General features: G+C 45.2%; 1 protein-coding gene across 17 annotated transcripts in view; it reads left to right on the forward strand.

The window, feature by feature from the left end:
* The window catches only part of LOC132911503 (broad-complex core protein isoforms 1/2/3/4/5), a 58,158-nt gene that overhangs the window by 26,195 nt on the left and 16,486 nt on the right, over nucleotides 1-15,477 (forward strand). For 10 of the 17 annotated variants that reach the window (XM_060968182.1, XM_060968183.1, XM_060968186.1 and 7 more), the window contains one exon: nucleotides 2,125-4,022. The exons of 4 other annotated variants lie outside the window; for them this stretch is intronic. In XM_060968182.1, the coding sequence (XP_060824165.1) occupies nucleotides 2,125-2,849 (725 nt within the window). In that variant the 3' untranslated portion in view covers nucleotides 2,850-4,022. Of the gene's footprint in view, nucleotides 1-2,124; nucleotides 4,023-5,273; nucleotides 8,134-15,477 lie in introns of those variants that run through there. 3 more of the 17 variants (XM_060968190.1, XM_060968192.1, XR_009659018.1) reach the window with 2 other exon arrangements.

Consider the following 15,477-nt stretch of genomic DNA (forward strand, 5'->3'; position numbering starts at 1 on the left):
CTGCTTGTTTTCGCCTTGTGCTATTATCGATGATGAACTTGAGGTGACCTCGAAAACTGCGCAACAGTGAGCGCGGGTGTGACGAAGACGAGTGTACGACAGAGAACGAGAGAGTATGGGATGACAGGGGGGCTAGGAACGGGCCAGACAGAGGAAGGAGAGCCAGAAAGAGAGACAGAGAGAAAGAAAGAGAGAGGGAGAGAGGGGGCGTTTACACTTTCGCTCTATATCATTTGCTGTCATGACTCGGATCTCTTTCTTTTTTTCTGCAACACTTTCCAAAACGATACGCTTCTTCCGACAAATTTCTCCGTCTGTCGACTGATGGTCGGATCGAACTCATCGCATCTCTCGGATGCATCTCTGACCTTTCCCTCGATAAATTCGACATTGACTTTTTGCAAATTCGCGCGAGTTACGTAAGAGGGGAGAGGAAGGCGAAGAACCGGTTACACGGTCGACGACAGACTCGCAGGACGAATTTTCATCCGAGTATTTGTTCGCGGGGGCAATTGAAAATTCGGCGAAACTCGTTTACGTATCGTGAGGACTCTCGCGATCCGTGGCAGAGGCGTAACACCACGATTCGAAGACAAGGTGAAGGTCTACTTGGTCGCGGTGCTTAATTCATTGAGACACTTTAGTTTCGTGCCTCGCCGCTAGTGCCCAGCAGCGTGCGAGAACGTATCTCGCGAAGAAATTGGCTTGGTGCGTTCGTGCCGCCTCCTCTCCGCCGCTCTCCTCTTATCGGTACCGAGTTCGATCAACGTTCCGTGCAATTCGTCGCGTTGTAGAAAGACGCGACCGCGCGCTCTCTATATAGAAATTAGACCGCGACGTAAATGAATATCTCTTCTGTCTGTTCGATGAATTTCCTAAATTCTTTAGAAACGTGAAATTTTCCGACAACGTCCCATTAACTGGCGCGAGATGGTACGTTTCTTCGTTCTTTTCGTTCACGTAGAAGAGGTTCCCCGTCTTCGTGACTAAATAGGATCCGATATCCGAAAAGACTTATCGTTTGATCGCACTGATTTCGTGAAACGCGCAACCGCATCGGATGAAAAAAGGGCCGCGGTCGAGGAGAGGGTAGTTCTTCCTGGCGGCCTCCTCGCTTCGCAGCCCCCGTCTTCGTCCCCACCACTGTCCACGTAACTCTTTCAAAAGTTCGTAAGACTCGCGTAACCAATCCGGAAGCTACTTAGATTTTTCTCTCCCCGCCGATCCCTCGACCCTATCCTCCTTCACCTTTCTCTCTCTCCTCTTTACAACCCCTTGGCCCTCCCTTAGTCGTAGTATATTCTCTCTTTCTCCTTCTCTCTCCTCTCTTTCTCTCTCTCACTCTCTCTTTCTCTCCCTGTTTCTCATAGTCGCGGTGGTAGCGAGCTATCGATCGCCGTGGCTCTCCGCGCTTAGAGTCAACATCAGTCATAATACAGCGCAACGGCATACGGGGGTTATTAAGAATAATACGCATCCTAGGTATATATCCCCTTCCCGGCACCACGGAAAAACGGGGGAAGGAGCGTCGTACGTGGGGGGTTCCGTTGCTAGGGTAACCGGCTGGGTAAAATCCCGCAAAGAAGAAGCATCGCCGTTATGTTCCTGCTCCTGCTCTTACTCTTTCTCTTACTCCTATTACTACTGCTGCTCTCTCGTTGTATCGACATCTCATCCTCGCGGACGTTATACTGGCTTTTATGAGACGATGAATGTATACTCGCCCTACCTTCCTCAGCTCCGTTAGTCCACCTTTCAACCCTCTTTTCTCCCTTCCTCACCGATCGCTCTTTCTCGCTCTCTTTACACAGTTCTTCGTCTTCGTGTTGCTCGCGATACTCCGCTACGATTCTTGCCTCCTTTTAGCCGGCGAACGATTAACAGCGTCCGCATCCGTTTAGTCGGGAAACGAGCCGCGTTTCTCTTGATTTCTTCTTTTCTTTGGCCTGTCGCGCGCGCGTCATCCCTCTCTTGCCATCCGCTTTGTGATCTCTCGGTCGCGGTTTTCTTGCCATGCAAACCGACGACGATCGTCGCCGCGCTCGTGAATCCGCTGGTAATCGATCGGCGTGAACATCTCGCTTGACATCTCGATGGACTCAGCCCCCTCCTCTTTGGTTGCAGACCGGGAGGTCGCCGAGGAGGACGGGGGTTGGCAGTCCGCTACCAACGGAGACGGTCAACGGCTAACCGGCCAATCGAGCCAAAGTACGGCAACTAGTCAGTGCGAGATGATGCAGGGGCACCAGCAGCACCAGGAGCTGCCCATTATCGATCTCTTAGACGACATTAACGATCAGATGCAGATCGTGCTCAAGTCGGAACCTCTGTCGCCGAAGATAGACGAGCTCGAGTCCTGTTTGCTCAACGAGCAGATCGATCTGCAATCGGATCGAGGCTCGGCCAACAATGCTAATGGTCAGCAGACGCGTCAGCAGAATGGTAACAATAACAACAACAACAACAACAACAGGCAACACCAGCAACCAAGGACGACGTTGAACGAAACTGTCCCGTTTGCCGATCTTCGTTGGCTAACACCGAATGGTAACATGCAACCGGCGTCGAAACTTCGCGACGCCTCCAGAACTCAGATCGAGCAGGAACTTAAATACTCGAGCCGTTCGATCACCGGCACTTACTGTAGCTTCTGCCAGAAGACTTTCTCTCGTGCGTGGTCTCTTCAGAGGCACTTGGCGGACACGCATTTTTACGTACCGCAGTCGCTCTCCTGCGACCAATGCGGTAGAAGCTACAAATCGAGGAACAGTCTGGTCAGTCACAAGAGCCAGTACCACGCGAGAAAAGAGCGAAAGGAACACGAGGAACAATGCGAGGTCACGTATTGACCGACATCCATGGTTTAGTGACCGAATTTGCGTCGAGGTTCCGTCTTGCCCCGAGAGATCTACGCACGAAGAAACGCGGAATCAAGAGAAGAGAATACGGCAGAACCGTACGACCTTCTGGAACGCGATCAATCGTCTTTTCTTGTTGCATGAGAAAGCAAAGAGACGTTCGACCATCGTTTACATAATTTTATAAGTACCACGTTGATTTAGTAGTCACGTTATTTCGTTTCGTTTGAAACGTTTGCGTTACCGAGATAATATAATCCTAGTCTTCTGATCGTAAAACGAGTTACCTCGATGCACGCCAAAGAGAGTCGCGAATCGAAACCTATGCATACGTGTTACCTCAAAGAATTCACGCGGAACGTCCTGTTCTTCCTTGCCAGTCGATCGTGTCGCGTTACGCGCGCACCCTTCGAATAATAAGTTCCGCCATCTGGACTAGTTTCGTGCCAAGTTCATGGCTCGAGCGAGTGTCTTTCCACGGTAAAATCGATACCACTCTCCTGCGGTACGACTGTGCTCTTCCTCATCTACCCCACAGATCCAGCCAAAAGGGTAGTTCATCGCCGTGCCGTCGACGATAAAGTCGACCTTGTAGCGTTTTCCCATCGATTAGCTGCTGGTATATTTATCGATGGACGTATCGCGTGGCTGTGCAATTTCTCTCGATCGAGCCAGAATAGAGTCGCGAACACGTCGTCGGTTCGAATTTTTGCCGGCAGAGTGATTTTTCGCACGAAACGCGAGGCTGGTATCTCGCGAAACGCTCGAACCAAGGACGAATCTATTTATCGGTCGATTGGACTATAACCCATCTATCTACGAGCCTTGAAAAACAATTTTTCGGTACCGATACGGTTGAGAGACTCGTTTTCTCGTATCGTTTCTCGTATCGTTCCGTCCGCCACCCCTCGCCTCGTCTCTGCGCCTTTCTCATGCACGGACTCGTGATCGCGACCGTTCATTTTCTATAGTATGCCTCGCTGACACGATCAACGTCGTCGTCGTCGCTTGCCGCGTTATACAGCGCCAACGCGAATCGATCGCTCGCGGAATCATAGTTACGCTAAGGTAAACCGCGCGAAACGTAACTGTCGCCCCATAGTAATAGCGTGAATGTCGTTAGAAATGAATTGAGAAAATAAAGGAGAATTCGATGGAATGAAATATTGTTGTTTCACTGATAATTACCAACCCGTGGCACGTAACGCTGAGTCGTTAAGGAGCTCGACCCCTCTGATAGGATTTCTGCTCGTTCGCGAATCATACGTTAAGCTGAAACAGAAATCAATATTATAATCAAACGTTCGCTTCATCGCATCATTCCGTTAGACCAAATATCACACTCTTGTATATATATATCCACACACGTATACCTACAAGATCTACTCTGCTCTGTCTTGCTGTAAATAATACGCATCGACATGGATACATCTCTGGTGCTCTGAAAACACTAACGTCATCGCTCACGATCGTTCACTGGAATCTTGGAATTGCTTGCACTCTACTATCGTAATGCGCTAAAAAAAAAGTAAGAAAAAAAAAAAAACAAAATAAAAGAGCACAACGATGAATGATGAAAAACGGTACGGCACACGCTGCCTTCCGATCCGGCAAAGAGCCTTCTGCAATCTAGTCGTGGCCATTGTCATCGTGTAACGACGCGGTTCACAGTTAACACCAAATTTTCAAACGAGCGATCTCGTTCCAATATCTGTTTCCAGTTGCACGTGACGACGTAGTAACCGCATCGGAAAGGATCTTTGAAAACGTTCTTCTAGTTATTTCCTAGAGTTTTTGAAGACGCGACGAAAGCGGCTGCTTCGAGGAATTTGCGCCGGAAGACACGCGTCGAAAAGAACGAATGGACGAAGTAGAAAACGGTGACAATGGTAAGACGACGCGCTAGCAGAAGGTACTTTCCCCGGAAAGCACGCACGCCGTACCACTATGTATGTGTGTTACAAAAGTAAAAAGTCCAATAAAAATGTAATAACGAAAAGATGAAAAGTAGAATGGGCGTACGATGAAGATGCTGGGTAGCACCTGCAAGCATAATTACGTGGTTCCAAAGTAACGCAAAAATATTGACAAATATAAAAAAATAAAAAAAAAAAAAAAGACAGTTTGAGCACGGCTTGGTCGGGTGACGGTGCAATGTGCGCGACTAATCGAGAAGGGCGCACGAATTCTCTCTCTCTCTCTCGGCTCGGAAAAAAAGGTGGTAGATGGTGGTGTAAGAGTGAAAGAGAACAATTGACGAGGATCGCGGGACACGCGATGTGTGTGACTAGAGAGAGGACTCTAGAGCGGAGGGGAACGGGTTTCCTCGTTCCGTGTTAACGTGTCCGACCTACGTCCGACCTGACGTTCGAGCACAAAACCAAAAGTAACCCCTGTGTCTGGTTCTGCCGCCAGGTCAGTTGGCCGGCAGCGGCGCGTCCGATGAGTTTCGATGCGAGCCTTGCAACAAAATCCTGACCTCCCTAACGCGGTTGAGGCGGCACATACAGAACGTGCACACCAGGCCCAGCAAGGAACCGATCTGTAACATCTGCAAGCGGGTTTACTCGAGCCTGAACAGCCTCCGGAACCACAAGAGCATCTATCATCGGCAACACAGCAAGAACGAGCAGCAACGCAAGGAGATGGAACAGATGCGCGAACGGGAGAGAGAGCAGAGAGAACACTCGGACAGAGTTACCTCTCAGCAACAACAACCGCAACAACAGCACCAGGATCAACAGCAACAACAGTCACGACTGGGATAAACGAGAGCCGGAGGTCCATGAAACCTTCGATGGATTTCTTGGTCCTCTGGATCTCTCTGTCTCTCGATATTCGTTCTCCGAGATATCGAGAATTTAGGGATCGAGAACGGTGCCAGTGTTTCACGTGTGCGACGATCATAGTACACCGTCAGAACGAGAGTTTAAAACATTCGTCGGCTAACGTTTAACGTGCACACACGTCGTAAACGAGTCGTTAAAGAATCTCCTCTACACACTGGTCCAATTTGCGTTATCGGTTTCATGGCAATATCGTCGTAGGATTGATAGACGCGTCCCGTTTCTTTCATTTCGAGATATGATATTTACTTACGATAGGCTGTCGATTTTTGCATACGTTCTCTAGCGCTACCGTGGATCATTGATCTCGCATTTGTCTCCTCCACGAAGTGGGAGCTGTATGTCGAGGGAAATGTCGTCTTTGAATTCGGGTCGCGGGAAAGATCATGTGATAGTAGGCGATACTGTTATTATTATAGTTTCTCGTATTTTCGTTCGAGCGAACGACTATTTTAAATTAAATAGACTAAAAAGAAAATAAAAAGAAAAAAAAATGAACAAAAAGCGTAAAAGAATACATAAAATGAAGCTAGACCTCGAAGCACTTGAATCGCGCGAGAAGTTTAATTTTTCTACTAAGGTTACAAAGAGATATATATATATATATATACATATAAATGTTACGTTGAGTGTATATAAGTAGGTAGGTGCTCGGGTCGAGCAAAAACGATTCGGAACGTCAGGATTTCTATATTCGTGAGTGAATTCTCTCGTTGTTTCGATCTTCTTTATTTAACTATTCCGTTTCGTAAGAAGAAGAAGGAAAGATGCAAAGCGTCCCCTTTCAGTCTTTTTTTGTATTACTTAGTTTACAAGGGGTGGTTATCGGGGGTAGTCGCGTGAGTATCGCCTGGCACGATGTTACGAGGAAAGTCGCAGTACAAAAACGTGAAAATATATTATATATAAGTTAATAATATGTAACGTAAGTTAATGATCGTAATGTTCTTCGCTTATCCTACGTATAGAACGTTGACGAGGTATTAGACGCGCGGTCGCCCGTCTCCTTTCATCCTATTTCCGTCTTTCTCACACACATACACACACACTCTCTCTCTCTATCTATCTCTATCTTTCTCTGTCTCTCTCTTTCTCTCTCATCCCTTTTCCCGTCCAGACTCGTGAACGAGAAGAAGGAACTGGCTGAGAACAGCAACGAACGACCTTGCTCGTTTTGCTCCGCTCGCACGCGATTCTTACCTGTCTTCTTTAACAAGAGAGCGACGAATGTGACGATCGAAATACGCGTAGAGGTACCTTAAGGTGCAGCCAAAGGAAAGTTACTTAATATACCGTTCTTACGGGATGTGGTGCAATGAAAATTACCGAAACGCTTTTTTCGTTCCTTCCCCCCGCCCATGTTGCACACGTGCGCCGAAATTTTTGGCAAATTGTAACGGTACCGGAAACAACAAGAACGATGTGTATCGACATCACGCGCGTTACTCACCACGGAGAACAATTCCGTCGAGACAATCAATGTCGATTGCTAAATTAGCGGTTGCATTTCGCTCGGTCGATTTCGATTGGTTCAACGCAACGGTGGCATCGTTCGCGGTTACAATTTAGTATTAATCTTAATTTATTATACGTTCGAGACGCGTTTCATCGATCGCTTGGATGGCTTTTTTTTTCTTTTCTCGTTTTTCTGTTAGAAAGGTACGCGTTTTTATTTTTAATATACCTTGTTTGTCTTTTTTTTTTCTTTTTTTTGGGGGGGGAGGGATTTTTCGACGATTATTGTTATCGCGAGAACTCTATCTAATGGTTACCTTTTTGTTATTTTGCGATTGCGATATCGAGATGAAAATTGTGATAGCTCTCGCGTTTTTTATTCACCCTTCGAAAGGAATCGAAGCTGGCGCAAAAAAACATCGACTTCGATCGTAGAATATTCTTGACGAAGACTGCGTCGCCTATTACGTAGAATGTACATATAAATTCTGTTCAAACGAAAATAGACGCCGTAGAGGGCGCGTGCGTACGTATTCATGTAAATAAGAAAGTCTTTTATATCTGAATTTATCGATACGAACGTAATTACACGAATATATAGAAGTTTATAAATACGTACACACACGCACATATACGATACATACTCTGTTCTCTTCTCTTTTTAGTCTCTAATATTGTTACTTCTCCTTGTTTCATCTTTTTTTTTTTTTCAATTATTATTGTTCTCTTATCGGGTTTTCGGGGATAGCGTACGTCCAATAGTACTCACACACGTATACGCTTATCGTATCCTTGTTTTCTCGTTTCGTAACTATGATTAATCAGATTTTCGAATGAACTTATCGTCGACGATCTGTTATCTTTATTACTATTGCATTACGATAATGAATGATAATTATTATTATATTGATATTATTCTTCGAATTTATCCATGATTATTTATATGAATAAAATGTTTCTTTTTTGTACGCTGAGAGAGAGCGGCCCCATGTTATTTTTCACGTATCGGAGAAAGGTGCACGCGGGTAACGTCGTGCGTCTCGTTAACCTTCGCGGCTTTATTATGCAACCTCGGCTGCGTTTTATATTTTCTTTTCTGTGTTTTGTTTGGCCGCGTTACACCTCGTTGCCCTGCGTGCGCTTCCGGCCGACCCATATACACGCATACCCCACCGTACTACGTAAGCCCCAGACCCCGTGACACGTATATTCGCCGCCCGAGGTGCCTCGTGGCCGTCCCCGAGTCAATGGGTACGCGTTCACGCTCCACAGCACCGAGGGTCAGACCGTCGTGAATACGCCGTTATGTGCCAGTCCCGAGGACGCGCGCCAGCTCTGCACCGCCTGCATTCGCCGTTACTTCCATCTTTCTTTGCCCTAGAACGAACACGAGGAGCTTTTTCTCGTGTCCTTCGGCTTGTGGACAACAAATCGCCGTCGTGTTTCTTCCTTTCGCTTTCTCCACCTAGAAAGATGCGAGATGCCTCTCCGTTGCATTCCACGACGCGGTACGACGGGACGCGACACGATACGACACGACAAAAGAGTATGGAGCTGACAATGAGTATCGTCGTCGCGTCGTCGCGTCGTCGCAAACATTGTCGAGGTTTTCACCTTCGATTGTTTCGCGTATATGGCCATTGAACGTACAGGAAAGGAATGTTATGAGCGAGAAAGAAAACGCTTCGGAGAATGCAGCGGAGACCTCGACTCAGTCACGGCTCAGGGCCGCGCAGGAACGTGCACGCGCATCGATAACCGTGCCTCGAGATTCGTAGAGAATCCCGACTTCCGGTGGCGACGATCCTTCGATCGTCGCGTTACCTATGGTCAATGACAAACCAGAGCCACGAGCTACCTTTCTCTCTACGATCGGTACGATCATACGGAAAAGGAGAAAAAGAATTTCGAGCGGCCGCAATTAAATTAAATGTTCTCGTGGCCGGAGGTTGAACAACCCTCGAAATAGCTGCCACCACGTGCAAATCGGCGGCCCCTCGATGCATCTGTATTTCCTTATCGTGTATCCTCCAATCTGTCACCTTCTTACCATCAAATTGCATTTACCATCCTACGCAAATACCATCCAAATAGCCTGAATATACATCTGATCTTCAATCTTTTCACTTCCCTACTCGTTCTCCTCCGATGCTACCCCTAATTTTCAACCTTACATACCTCGTACGAACGCCAACGAATTCCGCATTTAGCCTTACCGATCACACATTACCACCCTCATCAACCCCCGGCCCTGCGCATTAAAGAATACCATCAGCGTACACTAATCTTGTCCAGTGATATTAATGGCAGTCGTATCTTTGTTCTTGTTTGTTCCCGGTCCCGCTCGCTCGGCTATACGTTCGGCTCTGGTTCGTCATTGTTCTGTGTGTACCTACCCGCTACCTTCACGAACACGGATTTGCGCTGGGGGTCCATCCACACACGTGGCTCTCCGTGTGCCTCCTCCTACGCCACAAATATTGGTTCGTAACGGAAAATATCTTTTCTTTTTAATTGGGTGTCGATATTTATAACGGACAATGGTGCTTGGTCTCTCTCTCTCTCACTCTATATATATATATATATATTTCTCTGTTTCTCTCTTAATTCTTCCGTAACTCTACGTTATTACTTGTTACTTTATTCGCTCTTTCACTGTTTCTTTGCCATTTCTCTCACTCTTTGCTTTAAAAAAAAAAAAAAAAAAAACAAAAAATATTCTATTTAACTCTTTCTCGTATTACGCTGCTTTTTTTTTAATTTTTTTCATTTCCATCTCTGTCTAACCTTCGATCGCCTATTCACTTGAATGCTAATTCTCTATATAACTATAACGATTAACAACAACAACAAAAAAAAAAACAATCGGCATTTCCCTTTCGTTCGTTTGCGAAAAATGAAAAAAAATAAAAATAAAAAATAATAAATCGGTCGGTGACGGTCCAGCAGGCCCACCGTCGGCGATTCTCGCGATGAGATTATCGCATCCGTTACACGGCAACCCACTGCTGCCACCGGGTGTATGCTATACCTGCGACGTTTGCGGTAAAACCCTTTCCACGAAGCTCACCCTCAAACGGCACAAAGAGCAGCAACACTTTCAGCCCCTGAATAGCGCGGTCTGCGCTCTCTGCCACAAGGTGTTCAGGACGCTCAACAGTCTGAACAATCACAAGAGCATCTACCATCGTAGGCAGAAATAGAGCCGGTTATCGTCGCGTTATGCTCGCATCGTGCCGAGGAACACTGTAAAACGAGCTTAGTAGAAAGACAGAAAAAGCACGAGGGAAGGAAAAAAAACGGTGCCAATGGACGACGTTGTTGGGGGCTCCAAGGAATGAGAACGATCAACTTGTCGACAGCATGGCCGCTCGAAGGATCGCGATTGTTCTTCTCATTTTTCTTTCCTTTCCGCGTCTGTTCGATAATACGCGTTACCGTTGCCTTTGTTATTGTCCCTTTTTTCGTCGTTCACGGCGGCAAGCCGCGCGAGTAAATGGAATTGTTGTTAGTTGTTAATTATTATCGATTGGTTAGTCGTCACGACGACGTGTTCGTTAGTTCGACGATTTGTCTGTTAACGTTTGCGATACATGGGACCAGTAACGTGATCTCGCGTCGATAGTTTTTAATCGGTCGAGAAAATGGCGATACGTCGCGGTGGAGACGAAAGTGTAACGTAGTAGAGTTTTAACTTCGCGCGTGCATGCTGTTCGCGACGAGCGCACGCTGCTTCTTCGTCGATGGAGCGAGACCGAGAGACGTCCGTATCGCGAAGAGAGAGATATATCATGGAAATCGAAAGAGACTGACTTCGTAGAAACAGAAAATCAGTGCTTCCAGACGAACATGATGAACGTGGCGATTGTTATTCCAACATGGCAGTCGAGTGCACACCTTACGGGACGACACTTGTCGATATATTTTCACCGAGTTCCAATGTTGAACTTCTCCGAGCGAGATTTTGTACGGCCGAACGATAAAACGTACAAAAATCTGAAAATTTTGGCCTCCATCTTTGGCCGGACTAACGTGTTATCAATTTGTTAGGGCTAAGCGTTTTACGAAGTGAGATTATCGCGCATCGTCGCGATTCTCATTATACGAAAAGATTCCTCGGTTTCTCGACGAAGAATCGAAACGAATCTTTTTCATAAACATAGTCGCGGAAGCTTGTGAGAGAATCAACCTTCCGGACGCGTCCCGTCCGCAGTCGAGGCTTTGCTCGTTGTTGCAGCGTTGCGAATGCCCGTTTTCATCGATTCGAGTCATCTTCAACGCACGTTCGACGAATCTAAAACGATTGCCACGACGACACTTCGGGTTTGCCGTTTTCCCTGATCAGTTTTACAATTTCTATATCGCGGAGTCTTGGAAGGAAATTGGGGGACGACGGTGATCGTGTATGTTCTACAGCGCGTAGTGGTGCAGAAAAATTAGTATAAATCGCATAGTTATTTTCGTCTACTTTTATACCGCGTAACTCTCCGGATCTTTCTACGATACTTGTGTGAAACTTTCGAATCGTCCGAGAGCCTAAAACGAAAGCGAGTTGGTCAGCCGACTGACCGAGGGTTTCGCGATGAAAAACGAAGTCTGGGCGTACGTTGGCGATGATTCGAAGAATATCGGCGGCTTCGCAGAATCGTCGGCTCGTCGAGTCAAAAGCGAATCGTTTAGATTCCCGTGAACGGGCCGATCACACGGCAAATGTTCAGTGCAACGTCCTTCCGCGCGACTCGCCTTCGAGACGCGCTTAAACGACATTCTGTACCGATACACGGCTTAATCGCAGGCTATACAGTAGTTAGATTTATGTAATGCAACAAAGGCATGGGAGAGAAATGAAACAAAAAAAGAAAAAACAAAAAAAAAAAAAAAGAAAAGAAAAGATACTTCCAGGTGTCGAAGACACCATCGTCCAACTAACTTTTAGGCGGAAACGTCCGAAACGTTTCGACAAGACTGTAAACGAAATATTGATTAATCAGAAGACTCGAGAATTTTTAATTGTTTAGTTGTTGAGGGAGGGCTACAGAGGGGAGGAATAATTAGTTTTGGGGGGGACAGGGGAAATACGCGCGGATGAAGCACAAGTGGGGAACCTCCGTCGCGGATCGATAACGATCGCATGGTAACACGGTTGTAAAAAGTAAACAAAAATGACAAAAGAGTTACGCAGTGGCAGGGTACCCGTGATGGAGGGGACCGTGTATGTACGTTCTCCTCTGCGACGAATTTCGTCCTCGTTCCGCGACGGACACCGAGAGACAGGAGATATATTGATATAATATAATATAATATATATATTTTATCTTAATATATTCATTCCATATTAAAATGCTTTAGAGGGGTACCTTGCACACAGACACATATTCATTTAAATACTATATACCGGGCTTTACGTAAAGTACCTTATCTTATTAAATATTATTATTTTTTATGACTATTATATACGGACGATTATAGTTGCATTTTTATTACTATTATCGATCGTTGTCGTGGTCGTTAGCATCGAACGTTAATTTCACTTTCCTTTTTCGCTCTTATTAAATCTTTCATCACCGCAACACACACCACTCGTTTCTTCTTCTTAATTCTTCTATGTTTTCGTTTTCATCGTACGTTCCGTAAAGTCGCGCGTCATCTCGACACACAATTCGCTGATATCGGATATCATCGTGTTTTCGAATCATTCTCGAGAGTTTTTTCTATACTCGCAATACTCAAAAGAAGAAGAGGGACGAGGAAAGCAGGAAAGGAAGGCGTGTTTCACCCTCGCGGCCTTGGCACGTTCATTTGCATACACTTGATTCTTTGCCACTTCTCCGCTCCGTGCCTACGTCGTCTACTTTCTTACTCGCACCTTTCGAATTTTCTTCTTCTTTTTTTTCTTTTTCTTGCGTTATCGCGGCAAGACGCGCGTCAACGGAGGAAAGACGAGGGGGGATGACAGGGTTGGAGGAGAAGGGGCGCCGCGATGACGACACCGTTTCATGGGAAACGTTTCCAGGCGGTAGAAACCGTGTCGCGAATTTAAACACCTCTTCGGTTTTCAGATAGGGGAAGGGATGAGAAATGAGGAAACACGGTCCACTAACACTGACAGGTTACTTATATACTAAACGATAATAGCCATATATACATATAACCGACTACATAGCATATACCTATATTTTAGTAGAACTTTGATAAGCCATCTCGCGAGGACTTCCTGATGATCACGAGATCGTTCAGATACATACTTTGTCGATCATTCGGTGTAACGTTCGATGCTTCTTTTACGTCGTTTCCTTCCACCTTTCTTATTTCCATTTCGTTACGATCTCATAAATAGAGTCTCGGCGACATCATGGAAAATAAAACGCACGATCAGGAAAAGCTGAGAGTTTGTTGGAAAAAAGTGACACCCGTGTACCTAACGAGTACATCGTCTGAAACGATAATTCGCGCGTCAGGAAGGATTCGAGGGGTCCTGAACGATAAACATATAGACAGACTAGATCCCGTCGTGCGTCGACGTTTGTAGAGGATCGATCGCAAAATAATTCGCAGAGCACACATAGACACATACGATATATTTTACAACTTACCACTGTGCATCATTGTACAAACGGCGTGAGACATAGCCAGACATACACAGAGACACACACACACACACACGTATGAGTAAACACTCGAGACATATACAGACTGACATAGACAGCTGGATATACATATACATATACTTATCGATGAACATGGAATACACGTTAAACACGAAGACAACACTTGTACATCGTTAGATAGGCTATGATAATTTAAATTAGGTTATATTCTGTTAAGTGGTCCGCGTCGTTCGTATTTTCGGCGTGGTATACACTCGTGATTTCCGTTTCTATGACCGACGGTGAGGTTCAACGACGAATGAAATGGACGCGAGAGGGAAAATGGGAGAATAAAAAAGAAAGAAAGAAAAAAAATGGGAAATCGCTTTAGCAAATTTTCTTTAAGAGTTCCGAAAGTACGTTCGACGCCGAGCATTTTCTTATGCAAACAAATGAGTGGGGGAATAAGGAACGATGTCGGGAAAGAGTGTGGTGTTTCTTTGTTTGGTTGGAAAGAGGAAATGAGGAAGAACGAAGCTTTAAATTACGAGAGTAACGAACACAATTTTATAGTAGTCAGTACTGGGGAAAGAACTGATATTGATAATATTTAAACTAGTAGATTTATTCAAAGAAATTGATTTGTGACTACTGTAAAAATGGCCAAATATAATTGCGGAATATATATTTCGCCCTCCGATCCGCGGTCGGCGCTATATTATGAGAATAATAAATTATTAATGAAATTAATATAAATTGAATGAATATTTAACTGCAAATTATATATTAGTAGAAGTTTATTTGAGTATTTTCTTTCTCTTTTTTTTTCTTTTTTTTTTTTTTTTTGTTTATCATTCGTTTAATTTCGCTCTACGTTAACGCGTTATGAAGAGACCGTGCTACTGTGGTTTTAAATAATTTATGATTATATACCGACGGCTCGCGAAGTCACCCGTTGGGAATAATACACGCCGTTCTCGGAATTCGCGCTCTGTAGTTGGCCTTGCGAAACCCGCGCAAAGACAAGGAGCGAAGGTGCTTCCTTACTAATTTTAACGATTGGCCAGTGCAAAATGAATCGTTCGAAACCGATTTCGAACCTCGAAAGACTGAATTGTTGAATTGAACGTGTCGCGTTTGGCAACGTCTGCTGTTTCAGCCCCTTCTTTCATCGAAGGGGCGTAGACGAGGGATGGAGTTTCACGAGAACGTAGTAGAAGAGACGAAAAATGTTCGACGACGAAATCGAAAAGCTGAGACACCGGGGACAAACTCGAGACGCGTACCTGATTGCTATCATCGTAGTTAGCCATCCGAACGCCATCCGCGACACGCTTTAGTCTCAGACTGAATTGGACTGATTTATCTTTTTTCTTTTTTCCTTTTTCTTTTTTTTTCCTTTTTTTTCTTCTATTTTTTTTTTTTTTTTTATCGTTCTAATTAGTCGACTCTACATTGGACTGATCTTAAATGTTTCTTGACTGATGTTACCAAACAAATGTTAATTAAAAGTATCTAATTTCTAAGTTATAACACGGTTAGAGGGAAAGCATGAACGCGATCAGATTGGCAGGGCACCGCAGCAGTTCGAATCAACTGAGAAATGAATGAGTGAATGGGAAAAGCGGTACATATGTAACAGAATCGGCGCAACGCGTATTTTAATATTCATTCGTTGGCAGAACACACACAGTTCCATCTTTTTTTTTTTTTATTATTTTTATTATCGCT

This window comes from Bombus pascuorum, chromosome 10 (assembly GCF_905332965.1).
Source record: "Bombus pascuorum chromosome 10, iyBomPasc1.1, whole genome shotgun sequence".
NCBI lineage: Eukaryota > Metazoa > Arthropoda > Insecta > Hymenoptera > Apidae > Bombus > Bombus pascuorum.